This window comes from Lolium perenne, chromosome 3 (assembly GCF_019359855.2).
Source record: "Lolium perenne isolate Kyuss_39 chromosome 3, Kyuss_2.0, whole genome shotgun sequence".
NCBI classification, from domain to species: domain Eukaryota; kingdom Viridiplantae; phylum Streptophyta; class Magnoliopsida; order Poales; family Poaceae; genus Lolium; species Lolium perenne.
Genome location: NC_067246.2, coordinates 67,771,508 through 67,786,683, shown reverse-complemented (window position 1 = coordinate 67,786,683; position 15,176 = coordinate 67,771,508). Strand labels below are relative to the sequence as shown.

At 52.1% G+C, this 15,176-nt stretch overlaps 1 protein-coding gene across 1 annotated transcript; it reads left to right on the top strand.

The window, feature by feature from the left end:
* The first annotated feature begins 1,208 nt into the window (after positions 1–1,208).
* On the top strand, positions 1,209–6,222 carry LOC127341616 (type IV inositol polyphosphate 5-phosphatase 3). The gene is made up of 7 exons (XM_051367478.2): positions 1,209–1,468; positions 1,549–1,651; positions 1,746–1,802; positions 2,103–2,193; positions 2,293–3,318; positions 3,387–3,495; positions 5,672–6,222. Exons 1-7 carry the CDS (start codon positions 1,433–1,435, stop codon positions 6,023–6,025), a joined length of 1,776 nt encoding a protein of 591 aa, XP_051223438.1. The 5' UTR covers positions 1,209–1,432; the 3' UTR covers positions 6,026–6,222.
* The last annotated feature ends 8,954 nt before the right edge of the window (positions 6,223–15,176 follow it).

Genomic DNA, 15,176 nt, shown 5'->3' with positions numbered 1-15,176 from the left:
CTGTTTCATAATTCTTGCCCTGCAACAACCACACAAGTGATTTTTTTTTTTTTTGCAACTAGAATACGGTTAGCTTTGCCTGGAGATTTCATGCCCCCTATATTTTTAACTTTGACTGAATCTAAAACATAGGTTAATTATAAGCAAAGGGAGAGTACCTCTTTGTTGATACTGAATTCCTGATAAAACAATAACAGAGCTGTGAGAAAATGACGTGAAGGCCAATTAAGAAGCTAGGCAAAGAAACATAACTTAGTTGTGTCTGTCAAGGACTCAAGGGTCAAGCCACAGATTACGACATGCAATCGCCCCTCCATCATTACTTGGAGATTGTACCGGTGATTTTCAAAGGGTCTATGTCACTCGGTTATATGATGACCACAGCCGGACACGTTTAAAACGCATATGAAAATATATGCGACATGTCCATATGGTTTTTACACGAGATTTGCAAAGTCAAGTGCAAGCAAAAGAGATGGTGGAGTGCACACATCTGCATGATTCACTTGGGCTCGAGGTCATTGCGAGGTGGCCTACTTGATTCCCTTCATCATGAGGCATAGATTGTGGTTGGTGTCAACCACCTAGTTACAAAGATGCGTCTTGTCCCAACCTCTAGCAGAAGATGTACTATCAAATACTCGGGGCATAGGAAACAAACAAAAATAACAACTCAATTATAATATCTAAGAAAATACAGTACTAAACAAGAAAACCACGGGCCGAAAAATCAACAGAAATTTTCTCTAGAAAAATAGTAAACAACAAAAACCCGAGTGTCTGTCGATGACTCCCATGCCGGTCTAAAAATTCGACATCGCTTCATCATTGTTAAGCCCATTCCAATCGTCATATAAGTCAGCTCTATTATATGCTGCCAGCCACATGAATAGGATACGATAGCCATATCATGTCCGGGCGGCTGAGGTGAAACAGTCGAGGTTACCTTGCGATTAAGCTAAGGATGACACTCCCTGCAAAAAGAAAAGAAGCTACGGACAACACTGAAATTTGGACCAGCCGTGATGTTCATGTGAACAAATGTCAACGTGGTTAGGCTAATAATTAGGCTGATTAGGCAGCAGGCGTCAGCGTAACTGCACGGTTTTGTCGCCGAAAAACAAAGAACATACGCGTGGCCCAGATCGAACATCCCTTGTCGCCCGCGTAATGGACACTCGTCCATTTGATTATATAAACGGCTCTGGATTGGCGCCACCTGACGCCTATGCTGGTTAGCGCTCGAACAGACGCCATGTGCTCTTGTCCTGTCTAAGATATATCATTATCGCAGCTCAAGGGAACCCGTACCACCACACCATAGCAGAATTCAGATTCGTCAGTTCGCAGGCAGCTCATCTCAGCCTACTGAAGAGCGCAAGGAAGAAGAAGAATTCAGATTTCTCCTAGAATTGGCCAAGAGAGAGACGACATGGTGGAGCAGAGCCAGAGGAAGCCAGGGGATCAGGTAGGGAAGATGGCCCTGTGATGTGATTCTCGGTGCTTGTTTGGTGTGATTGATTTTGGGTTGTGTGGGGATGGGCGCAGGTGTTCTGGCCCAAGGTGGTGCTGAAGAAGTGGCTCAACCTCCGGAGCAAGGACTACATGTTCAACGCCGACGAGGATGACGATGACGGCGGCGACGAGCAAGGTAGGTAGGCTCGGGCATCAAGCCGTTGGATTTGTGTTTCGGAAACCAGAGACCACAACTTGTCTTACTGAAGAAATTCCGATCTGTTGTGCAGAAGACAACGGCGGGTGCGACGGCGGCGGCGAGGCAGATGGCGGCGTGCCGATCGCCGGTGAGTTTCTGCTTTCCGTTATATGTTGCTGGATTGACGTCACTCTTGCGCGTCGATGAATCGATGATGTCGTGTCGCGTGCATGTGTGTTCTTCTTATCCGATCCTGGAAGGGGGGAAAAGTGCAGGCTTGGACTGTTCACCCCTTTTGGGCAAAGACTCCATGTCCATGGTCGTTGATGCTGTTTGACCAAAGCGTTGCTTCTGTCGATCGAACACTTGCCTAACACCAAAGCAGAAACATGTTCAGAGTGAGTAATTTTTTCTGATGAACCGCCCTGTGTTGTTGTTGTTGTTGCAGACGAGAGCCAAGTGGACGCCGTGTCGTACAGGCTGCGGCGGCGGAACTCGGAGACCATGCGCGCGCAGTACATCAACACCAAAGAGCTCAGGTAAACACCTATGCTTGCTTGCTTCAGTTTCAGCTCGATCGATCACGGCACATTGTTTTGCCATGGTGTGCTGATCGATGATTGGTTGGTTCCTTGCAGGATCTGCATCGGCACGTACAACGCGGCCGGCAAGCCCCCTCCGGACGGCCTGGACATCTCCCAGTGGCTAGGAACCGATGCCGGCGGCGAGCAGGCCGACATGTACGTGCTCGGGTTCCAGGAGGTGGTGCCGCTGAACGCCGGCAACGTGTTCGGTGCAGAGGACGGCCGGCCGGCGCTGGCGTGGGAGGAGCTCATCCGCGACACGCTCACGCGGACCCAGCCCACGACCTCCAGGCCCAAGTACAGGTATCGCAGCCACCCGGCCACGCCGACTCGCGACGGCTCCGACGAGCTGTTCCCCGGCGGCACGGACACGGAAACAGACGACGACACGCTCTTCAGCTTCCCGGTGCAGGCCGAGGAGTTCATCGCCTCCACCCCGAGAATGCTCGGGGCCATGCACATGGACGATCCAGATGCCGGCCAAGACGAGCAGCCGCAGCAGAGGACGCTACTGAAGACGATGAGCAAGACGGATAGGATCGGGCTAGCCTGGCCGGAGCAGCCGCTGGACCTGCTGGCGATGTCCACCGCGTCGACGTCGATGTCATCATCATCGTCGTTCAAGTCCTCGAGATCATTCGGCGCCCACAGGTCGTTCATGAACTCGCGGGTGGCCGACGAGCCCCGGGACGATGGTCCGGCGATGGCCGCCGACCTCGACGACGCGCTTCGGGGCAAGAAGAGCGCCGGCAGGTCGCCGTTCGTAAGGATCGTGAGCAAGCAGATGGTGGGCCTCTTCCTGACGATCTGGGTGCGGCGCGGCCTGCGGCGGTGCGTGCAGAACCTCAAGGTCTCCACCGTCGGCGTCGGCGCCATGGGGTACATCGGCAACAAGGGCGCGGTGTCGGCGAGCATGTCGGTCTACCAGACCATGTTCTGCTTCGTGTGCAGCCACCTGTCGGCCGGCGAGCGGCCCGGCGACCTCGTCAAGCGCAACGCCGACGTGCAGGAGATCCACCGCCGGACGCGCTTCGCCGGGCCCGGCGGCCTCGAGCTGCCTCGAGACATCTACGACCACGAGTGAGTAATCACGCACGCATTGCATCGATCAATGCATCACGAAATCTCACAAACGTGTTCGTTTTCAGGAGGATATTCTGGCTGGGCGATCTGAACTACCGGATCGACGTGCCGTACGGCAGAGCGCACGGCCTGGTCGCGGCCAAGGACTGGCCTCAGTTAGCAGAGAAAGATCAGGTACATCGAGAATCAATGCCAGATCTTGTTGTTGGAGTTAACCTTGTTGTATAGGCTTAGTCTCATGTTTATTTCAGATTGCATGATGTTGTTTTAGTAGCTGGCTATGTTCTAACTAGTTGCATACACGTGATCGTGGCATAGAGGCAGATTGGCAAGAGAGAGCAGCACATAGCGATAGAGATTGTGTTGCGCAGCGGCCAGATTGCAAGCCATAAGCAAAGTAGTTGCATGCACGCGTTGTTAGAATCAGTCAAGTATTAGTTAGTGGAGTCTACATGTTTGGATCACGATGGCCAAGCTCGTGGCCGTTACGTTAGCTTCAGCCGTGTGCTGAACGTGCGCATGTAGCTAGTGGTGAGTAGAAATCGGATCAGGCGTTGGCTTAGCCGAGTCTGCATGTTTCCCTTTATAAACATTTTGTATCCAGCTGAGTTCAGTTAAGAGAATAGAGAGAAAAGGCACAAGTGTGTGCGATGCCACAAAAGTTCTCTGTGTGTTCTTCTTCCACTACATACGTGTGTATTGCGAGTCATCTTCAACCTCTAGCCAAAACTATCTTTTGGTATCAGAGCCATTTCCGCTCGTGGTTCCTGTGTTGATGGCGGACGAAGCTGAGAAGGCCAAGGCAACAGAGCTGGAGAAGAAGATGGCGGAGGACCTGCGCACTCCACCAAGGGCGCAGCTCACTGACGGCGGTGGCAGCAGCGGCGGCGAGGTCCGCGTCGTCGAGCGCGTCGTCCGGCACAGCTCCGTGGTGGCGCCGCCTCTCGTGCTGACCCGCACGAACTACTCCGACTGGGTTCTTGTGACGCAGGTGCAGCTGCAGTCCAACGGATGGTGGACTGCGATCGAGCCGGGCGTCTGCGACTACTACACCGACCGCGAGGCTCTAGGCGTCATCCTCCGAGGTGTGCCGCCGGAGATGCTGCGCACGCTGGCGGTGAAGAGCACCGCGAAGGAGGCTTGGGACACCCTCAAAACCATGAGGTTGGGGTGCGAGCGCGTCCGTGAAGCAAGGGCGCAGACTCGCCGCACCGAGTTCGAGAACATCCGCTTCAAGGACGGCGAGAAGGTGGAGCAGTTCGCCATGCGCCTCACCGGCATCATGCATGACCTGGAGGTCCTCGGAGATGGCGTCACCGAGCTCAAGGCCGTGCAGAAATTCCTGCGCGTCGTGCCGAAGCGGTTCAAGCAGCTCGCCTACTCCATTCAGCAGCTCCTCGACCTCAAGACCATGACGGTTGAGGAGCTGGCTGGCCGGTTCTTGGCGGTCGAGGAGGAGCTCGACATGGAGGAAGAGGAGGGTGGCCAGCACGGTGGGACTCGCCTTCTCCTCACGGAGGAGGAGTGGCGTGCCCGCGACCGCAGCGGCGCTGGCAAGAAGAGGGGCAACTTCGACATCCGCAAGGTTCGCTGCTACAACTGCCAAGTCTATGGGCATTACGCGAGGGACTGCACCGAACCAAGGAAGGAGCAGGCGCATCTCGCCGCTGCGAACGCCGACGACGAGCCGGCACTCTTTTGAAGGTCGTCAGGAAGCTTCCAAATAAAGGACAACAAGGTTAAGAGGGTGATTGTTGGAGTTAACCTTGTTGTATAGGCTTAGTCTCATGTTTATTTCAGATTGCATGATGTTGTTTTAGTAGCTGGCTATGTTCTAACTAGTTGCATACACGTGATCGTGGCATAGAGGCAGATTGGCAAGAGAGAGCAGCACATAGCGATAGAGATTGTGTTGCGCAGCGGCCAGATTGCAAGCCATAAGCAAAGTAGTTGCATGCACGCGTTGTTAGAATCAGTCAAGTATTAGTTAGTGGAGTCTACATGTTTGGATCACGATGGCCAAGCTCGTGGCCGTTACGTTAGCTTCAGCCGTGTGCTGAACGTGCGCATGTAGCTAGTGGTGAGTAGAAATCGGATCAGGCGTTGGCTTAGCCGAGTCTGCATGTTTCCCTTTATAAACATTTTGTATCCAGCTGAGTTCAGTTAAGAGAATAGAGAGAAAAGGCACAAGTGTGTGCGATGCCACAAAAGTTCTCTGTGTGTTCTTCTTCCACTACATACGTGTGTATTGCGAGTCATCTTCAACCTCTAGCCAAAACTATCACTTGTTCATGTTGATCTGGTAGATGAATTTGCATCTGAATTCTAGTGTGGTTTATCCTGTCTGCAGCTGAAGCGGGAGCTGAGGAAGGGACGAGCGTTCGACGGGTGGAGCGAGGGTGTGCTGGAGTTCGCGCCGACGTACAAGTACGAGATCGGGTCGGGGAAGTACATCGGCGACGACCTGAGGGGCGGCAGGAGGACGCCGGCGTGGTGCGACCGGGTGCTGTCGTTCGGGAAGGGCGTGAGGCTGCTGAGCTACGGGAGGTCGGAGCTGCCGCTGTCGGACCACATGCCGGTGGCGGCCACCTACGCGGCGGAGGTGGAGGTGTTCTGCAGGAGGAAGCTGCAGAGGGCGCTCACGCTCACGGATGCCGAGGTGGAGACAGGGGAGGTGGTCGTTGTGCCGGACCTTGGATTTTGATCGGCATCGCGAACACACACTGGACAATGCAGAAGCAAAAATTCAGAGCTGAATCCTGCTGCTAACATCCCCATTGTCCTTGTTAAATTTTTTTAGTGTGATCTTTGGTTTGTTGGGCGGGATGATGTCGTGTGAGATACTTTGACGAAACATGTCTAACCGAGTTTTGGCACCATGGAGAACTGGACTTTTTTGAATTTTATAAGAAGGAAAAAATATACTAGCATATTTTTAGGGTTCATACATTTTGTTTGAAAAAGATGCATATGTATATGCACATGGCCTACATACATAACTGGCTATGTCGTGCCATCGGTCGGCTCCAATTTTCACTCCGGCCATACCACGAGCATAGCCAGAGTGATAGGAAAATTTTGGAGCTCATGCAGCCCCATGCAATATCCCATAAGGATCTCCGCAACAAAAAAAACTATGCGTTGCTACAGGTGCAGATCCTTTATGGCGCGATAATTTTATAAATTAATCACTGCTTTGTCATGAGATGCGAGCATGCCAAAGCATGCACTGGTTCGATGTCACCATATCTAAGCCCCCACGTGTCTCGTAGACACGACTATGGGCGTGATTGGTTGCATGTACTAAGTCTAGATAGCCCCCCTCTCCCTCCCCCCCCCCCGGGGGGGGGGGGGGGATGTGGGACGATTGGATGCTTGTTCGCCTTCCACATTGTGTCCATCACACCCCTCAAATCATCTACGGGCCAAGCCCTGGGGGCACAACTGCATCAACCGTTTCTATTGAGCCACCCTCGCCTCATGCATTTTGGACAACGTCACGTACGAGCAGCTACAAATAACGAAGATAGTGTGAACTCTCTCGGTGCATCAAAAATGCGGTGGGGGATTCCAAATCCACTATTGCCCCTCCCCATTCGAGATCTTCCCTTTTTCAAGATCCATGGAAATGGTGGGTGCTTCTTCATCGGCTAGGACCAGGAGCTCCTCGGTGGGCCTTCTCCATCTTCCTCGAGATGTATCATGTCGAATCCTCTTCCAATGTCTGTAAGAAAGCTCTAACCCTGGACCTGGTAGATTAGACCTGTATGCATGCCAAATGTGTGTGGATCTATGCGGATATACATATTAATGATGGTCGATGTAGGGTTTCAGTTCCATGGTTAAGGTGTGAAATATTTTCTACGCAATAAGGTGATTCGTGGTGGTGAAAACAAGAAGGTTGTTACTCTTGGGTTCTTGGAACCCTAGACGGATTCTAGGCCTTTGTAGCGATTTGTTGGGAGCCTCCAATTAAGTTGTGGAAGTGTGCCCCAATCTTTGTGTAAGGCCCGGTTTCCGCCTCAAAGGAAATCCCTTAGTTGAACCGTGACCTAGGCCTTTGTGGCGAGGGTCACCGGAGAATAAGGTGAGGCGCCTTCGTGGCGTTCGGTGTGTGGTGTGAGTACCGCATCTTGGGGTGAGGCCTTTGTGGCGTTGATGTGCATCGAGCAACCACACCTCAAGGTGAGCCTCTTGTGGCGTTCGGGAACACTAAGCCACCGCACCTCTCCAACGGAGATTAGCACTCGCAAGAGTGTGAACTTCGGGATAAATCTTCGTCTCCCGCGTGTCTCGGTTATCTCTATACCCGAGCTCTTTACTTATGCACTTTACCTTGTGATTGACATCGTGCTTGAAGTTGTATATATATCTTGCTATCACATAAGTTGCTTGTATTTCTTAGCATAAGTTGTTGGTGCACATAGGTGAACCTTTGCTTAGAATAAGTTGTTGGTGCACATAGGTGAACCATAGTATATAGGCTTTGGGCTTGACAAAGTGTTGCGGTCAAAACCCACCGGCGGGCAGCGACGGGCAACACAGTAGAGCCGGGAACAACTTAGGGCTGCGGCTAGCCCTGGTCACTCCGAGCGACGGCCCGCAAAGCCTCTGGTACACACGTCCGATGCTGGTGCAAGGGCGTGCCACCTGACCTATACCTGGTCAGGAAGGTGATGGAGATGCCTCGCTTAGTTTCCTGCATGGCATACACGTAAACATTAAATACGAGCCTCGATCGGCTCTCAGGTTATCCTGTGAATCGGCTCAAGGAGCCGATCCACCCATGATTCGTACGAGGTGCACGAATATATGGTGGTCCTGCTTGATCAAGATAAAGCTAAAGCGATCTACGACGATTTAGGGTTTTCACCGCATAATCGGATCATCCTACTCACGATTGGGCCTCGCGGCCACGCACGGTGATCGTAAGCCGATCCTAGACAAGGCCTAAAAACCAACACGAGGTCGATCCCCGGAACATCCTGTCTAGGACTAGCAAACGACACCCTACGTGCCGCTGGATCCTCCAACCCTTTGTAAGGCCTAACTATTGCAGATATTAAACTAATCCTTGAAGAACAAGGAGCAACCGTAACGGATCGGATCTACTAAATAATGATCAAGCGGGGTGCCGCCCCTACACCTAAGATAGGTGTAAGGGCGGCTAGATATGCAAGGGTCGCACTACGACAGCATATGATACGAAGAACAATGCTAACCCTAACATATCTAAGATAACTACGTTGCTCGCCATCAAAAAGGCTTCAGTACGAGCAACGCATGAACAACATAAAGCTTGTGCTGCCTAGATCGCAAGATGCGATCTAGGCAGCATGATGCTTACCGGTAGAAACCCTCGAGACGAAGGAGTTGGCGATGCGCCGAGATTGATTTGTGGTTGAACGTTGGTTGTTGTTTATTTCATAAACCCTAGATACATATTTATAGTCCAGGGGACTTTCTAACGTGGGAATAATCCCCACCGTGCACGAGACAAACTCTACCTAAACGACACGTATCCTACTATATTACAGATACACGGGCCAACTAGCCCAAACTTTGCATAACAGGCCGATTCACGTATTTCTTCCATGTATATTCTTCAAATTCATCTTGATCGCGGCCCACCTCTGACTCGGTCAAATTCTGGTGATAACACATGCCCCCCTGGTTTTGGAATTGGTAATTCCAAAATCACTCTGCTCTTCCTTCGTTGGGTCATGTCGTGGCAGAACCGCTGCAGTATCCTTCATCATGATGCCCTGTCTTCTCAGCTTCTCTGCAAAATTCGATAGCTTTTAGCATCACCTCCTCGGAAACTGCAATGGCATTAAATCTCCACCAGGCTCCTCATTATTTAACCGTGCCGATCGATTAGCCTTCTTCATCCCCTTCCTCTGTTCTAGCTATCGGCACCAAAAAACCCTCTCCTTCCATAGCCATGTCGTCCTCTTCCTCCTCTTCTGTTTCTCTCCAATCTTCTTCCTCAAGCGAGCCGACCCCAGGGCACAACCAGACGGAGGCGTACAACAAGCGCGCTCCCAAGCATTGGGACAAACGGGAGTGGGACTTCGATTTCGTGCCAGAGGGCGAGGACCTCGTCTGGTCAGATGGGGCCATGCCCCTAACTGACGGGGAAGATGACCTCCGGTTCCTGATTGACGGAGCACTGGAGGCGGAGAGCGACGACGACGACCCTCCCTTCTGGGGTAAATTCACTTCCGTCACCAAAAGAGAAGAAGAGGATGTCGAAGACGAAGACATCTCCTCCGACATGAAAAAGGAACAGGAGGACGACACCTCCTCCGACGAACCGCCGGCAAAACGCATCCGGGGCTGGGCTTGGTCAGACGAGGACGATGATGATGACGAGGAAGAAGCCTCCGCTGAAGGTCACAGTAGCAGCACCGAGGGATTCGTCGATAGCAGCAATGAGGGCAGCTACCCCAGCGACGGCGAAGATAGCAACAGCCCTTAGAATAGGGACCTACTAGTATAGGATTAGCAGTAGTAATCTGTCCCTTTTGCTGAACAATCGGCTTCTCTTTGTAAGAAATCTTATTATCAATGAAAAATTTCCTTTGATTTTGCCGATGTTCTTTATGCTGACTTAGCCGATTTTTCCTCATCTGACTTTGACGGTTGTTAGCCTAACCAATGCTTAATGACCAGATGGGGCCACGCCTTGGTTTCTCACGATAATCTGCGAGACAGGCCAATTCAGTCATCCTTCCAAGTTAGCCAGTTCTGCCGATGACGATAGCTTTGGGTGCAGCCGACTGCAGCAGACCGGCGATTTGATCTTGAGTGGGTGTTTTTAAGAGAGCCCCAGAACTGTTGCTGAATCAGCTTGGATGCTGAAACTGATAACTCTGTAACAAAAGCATCATTCTTCAGAACAGTTGCGATGTAGAGCCAGCTGATTCCAACAAAATCGGCTCCAAAGCCAAGAATCTCTCGGGCGAGTTGCCCCCCGAGCCTCATCCAAAGCGAGCCAAATGAATCGCCATCGGTTTCCAAGTTATAATGCAGAACCAGCCGATTCCAACCAAATCGGCTCTCCAGAGCAAAGATATTTCAGGGCGAGCTGCCCCCCGAGCCTCTTGACTTCCGGAAGAGCCGTCGTATTTGGTCCATGCCAGGCAAAACGCCATAGCCGCTTGACTCGTCATCGGCTGTGCTCATGTCCCTAGGATAGGTATGCTCCCTTTGTTGGACTCACCCTTAACCGGATCTGTATGCTTGCATTGGTACTGCTGAACTTGGAGACTTTGCAGAAGGAGTTGGAAGTCTTGAGAAGGAATTTATCCAGTAGAGCCCCTCCTTGTAACTCAACAACTGCTCCATCGGGCTTCTACTTATATCAGCTGTACCTCCTTTCATTCTAAAGTCGATGTCCTTGCATCGGCTAGAGATTTTTTTTTTACGGGCCGATTTTTCCTATCGGCCCCCAATGTTTCACTGCACATATGTTCATCTGATTAGGTGCCCCCCGAGCCGAATCTGCCAGGTGACTGCAGATATCGGCTTCGTAGTTAGCCAAGGCACTGTATTTGCACGTCGGCTCCGTTAGGATTCGTGTTGACTCTCATCCGCCGACGTGACCGCTGCCAAGTAGATTGATGTTGAACATAAGCAGAACATGTGGTGAGGATAATTTTGGCCGATTGCTGGAATCGGCCTCCATTTTAATCGTAGCGCTCAATGGAGTTTGCGTAGCGCTCCTTCGTAGATCTTTGGGAGCCGATCCCAACAATTGGCTTCGCCACATTTGCTCATCGGTTTGTTCTTGCTACACGATCAGGCCGGTGGATAAGACCAGCCCAACCTCATCCTTTGTCATGTCGATGCGCTCGCTGTCGTCCACCTTGAGTGCATCGTGTAATCTTGGAGCACTAAGCTCCGTCGGAAGGACGAGCACCATGTTTGTGCCAGCCGATGTATCATCATCGGCTTTCCTTTGCTTGGGGCGCCACTCCATTTTCCGTGGTCGACCCTCTTCATCCAGGGTTCGCTGAATTTTCGCAGCCAGATCAGGTCGCGCCTTCCTTAGCGTATGCAGGTATAACCTTTCGGCTTCCTCCAAGCCGCGCAATCGCTGAACCCTGCGCTTTTGAGAACGGCTGAGTCCATCAGGGCACCACCTTGGACGGTGGTACCTGTCTTCTTCTTCTTCTCCCTCGTCTTCTGAATCCTGGGGATCTTCCAACCGAGGGGACTCAGCGCGTTTGCTTTGTGGTGGGAGAGGCCCTAGACGTTTGAACACGGACACGTTGGCTGCCTCCTTCTTCTTCTGGTTGCATTCTGGGCAATTGCCGATTGTGGGCAATCGGCTCATTCCTGAATCCCAGCAGTGTCTGAAGAAGGGGCAGTCCCAATGCCTATCTTCGTCGTCTTGCTCCCTTGACTTTTCCTTGGCACGGCGCTCGTACTCCTCCTCATCGCGATCATGCCGACGATGTCTTCTAGCTTCTCTAGCCAGATCATCGCTGGATCGTCGGCGTTGGTCATACTGACTCACATACTTGTTGAGGAGGTGATCAGAGAGGGGTCGCTGATATCTTATGTTCTTCACTTCTCCCTCTGTGACGTAGCGCTTTCCATCGTGACGGAGCCGATCGCGTGGAGCGGCCTCCTCTGTGTCCTTGCTACGAGAGCAGCTGCCCTCGTCTCCATCCTTGCCAGCGTGGTGCCCAGGTCCTACCATGTTGATACTGAACGAGGATCCTGGCTGGCAACCTTCAGGGTAAGTGCACTCCACCATGTTAACGGCGGGAAAGGGATGGGTGTCGACCTTCATGGCGTACTGGTTGAAAATCAGTCGTCATTGTTCTATCGCCATTTGGATCTGCAGTCGTTGGTGGCATGGGAGAGCGAGTTATGCCATTTGCAGTATGGCTTTCCGTTCAGCTCCTGTACCGTGGGGAATTTGAGACCTTCGGGTATCTTCAACTGCTTCTCCTTGAGCAGGAGGTCGAAGATTTGCTCAGTTTTGGTCACGTCAAAATCAAACGCTCGGGGCGGGCCTGGTGGCTTAACCCATTTGCAGGACACGGGGGTTGCCCCCCGAGTCCATTCAGCCACTGCTACCTCTTGATCTCCCGCAGAAACTTCGTCTTCCTCTGCTTCGACCAGGACTACTGCACGCTTGAATTTGTCCTGGTACTGGTCCGGGTGGCGCTGTTCATATGCTGACAGTTTCTGAACCATGTGCGCCAGCGAAGGATAGTCTGCTTGGGAGGCCATGTCTTTGATTTGTGAGGCAAGGCCCACCACTGCCAATTCGACTGCTTCTTTTTCAGTCACACGAGCCGAATAACATCGGTTCCTTAGATTTCTGAAGTGCTGGATGTATTCTGCCACAGTTTCTCCACGCTTCGAACGTATCTGCGCTAGATCGGCAAGGCCAGACTCGGAAGCTTCTGAGTGAAACTGCATGTGGAACTGTTCTTCCAACTGCTTCCAAGTCCGGATCGAATCTGGTGGCAACGAAGTGTACCACCCGAAAGCCGATCCCGTGAGGGACTGCGCGAAGAACCTCACGCGTAGTGGATCCGACGCTGAGGCCGTTCCTAGCTGTGCCAAATATCGGCTCACATGCTCGATGGAGCTGGAACCATCTGATCCACTGAACTTGGAGAAGTCAGGGAGCCGATACTTGGGTGGTAGTGGGACCAACTCGTATTCATCGGGGTACGGCTTGGAATAGCCGATTGTCCTCCTTTTCGGCACCATGCCGAACTGGTCCCTGAGGATCGTGCTGATCTGATCCGCGGTGCTGGCTGCAGGAGTCGAACTCTGAAGATTCGCCGGGGTGGCGTACTTAGCCAGCCATGCTTGCTTTTCCAGCTCTGAGCCAACTGCAGGAGCTGTGCTCTGGAGGTTCGTCGGGGTGGCATATTTAGTTAGCCACGTCTGCTTCTCAAGATCTGTTGCTGACGTTCCTCCTGCTTTCCCAGAAGTCCCTGATGTTGCGGCCTGGTTTGTGAGCGCCCAGTTACGCGATGCGGCACGTATGTGCACATGTATCCGTGAGGGATCTCCTTAGGCGCCTCATGCAAGAACTGGCAGTCACTAGGGTCACCACCGATCTTGTAGACGACGAATGCCGGTGAGTTCGGCACTTCTGGTGCTGCCAACGCAAATGGCAGCGGTGGACGGGACTGGAGTGGTAACTCTCCTTGGTGTGTCCCGAGAGCTGGTCCTGACGGAGAGTACTGGTGCCTCATGATCTCCTGGATCACCCGGAGAGCGACACGCTCCAGAGTGTTCACCAGGTTCTCAGAGTGGCGGTGCAGCGAGTGAGCCACCAAGTAGTTGATCTCCTGACGTAGGGACCTGGTGCGTTCTTCTGACGGGGTAGAGAGGTCTATCCCATCGAGTGCACCATCAGGCGAGAACCCCTTCCACCTGATGCCATGTGAACGGGTTCTGTGAAAAGAGCCGATGAGATCGGCCTCGAGGATAGCTTTGACCTCGTCATACTTCTTCTTGAGCTCGTCGGTCAGATCCTCGTACGTGACTGGCGTGCCGTCCGCCATCTCAGATGTAGATGGCGATGTGGTTGATGTAGACGATTGTCCCACCGTGCGTGCGTAATGTGTTGCGGTCAAAACCCACCGGCGGGCAGCGACGGGCAACACAGTAGAGCCGGGAACAACTTAGGGCTGCGGCTGGCCCTGGTCCCTCCGAGCGACGGCCCGCAAAGCCTCTGGTACACACGTCCGATGCTGGTGCAAGGGCGTGCCACCTGACCTATACCTGGTCAGGAAGGTGATGGAGATGCCTCGCTTAGTTTCCTGCATGGCATACACATAAACATTAAATACGAGCCTCGATCGGCTCTCAGGTTATCCTGTGAATCGGCTCAAGGAGCCGATCCACCCATGATTCGTACGAGGTGCACGAATATATGGTGGTCCTGCTTGATCAAGATAAAGCTAAAGCGATCTACGACGATTTAGGGTTTTCACCGCATAATCGGATCATCCTACTCACGATTGGGCCTCGCGGCCACGCACGGTGATCGTAAGCCGATCCTAGACAAGGCCTAAAAACCAACACGAGGTCGATCCCCGGAACATCCTGTCTAGGACTAGCAAACGACACCCTACGTGCCACTGGATCCTCCAACCCTTTGTAAGGCCTAACTATTGCAGATATTAAACTAATCCTTGAAGAACAAGGAGCAACCGTAACGGATCGGATCTACTAAATAATGATCAAGCGGGGTGCCGCCCCTACACCTAAGATAGGTGTAAGGGCGGCTAGATATGCAAGGGTCGCACTACGACAGCATATGATACGAAGAACAATGCTAACCCTAACATATCTAAGATAACTACGTTGCTCGCCATCAAAAAGGCTTCAGTACGAGCAACGCATGAACAACATAAAGCTTGTGCTGCCTAGATCGCAAGATGCGATCTAGGCAGCATGATGCTTACCGGTAGAAACCCTCGAGACGAAGGAGTTGGCGATGCGCCGAGATTGATTTGTGGTTGAACGTTGGTTGTTGTTTATTTCATAAACCCTAGATACATATTTATAGTCCAGGGGACTTTCTAACGTGGGAATAATCCCCACCGTGCACGAGACAAACTCTACCTAAACGACACGTATCCTACTATATTACAGATACACGGGCCAACTAGCCCAAACTTTGCATAACAGGCCGATTCACGTATTTCTTCCATGTATATTCTTCAAATTCATCTTGATCGCGGCCCACCTCTGACTCGGTCAAATTCTGGTGATAACACAAAGTAAACACTAGTTTTATTCCGCATTTGTTAAGCCCATCTCGTAAAAGTTTCAAATCGCCTATTCACACCCCCCTCTAGGCGACATCC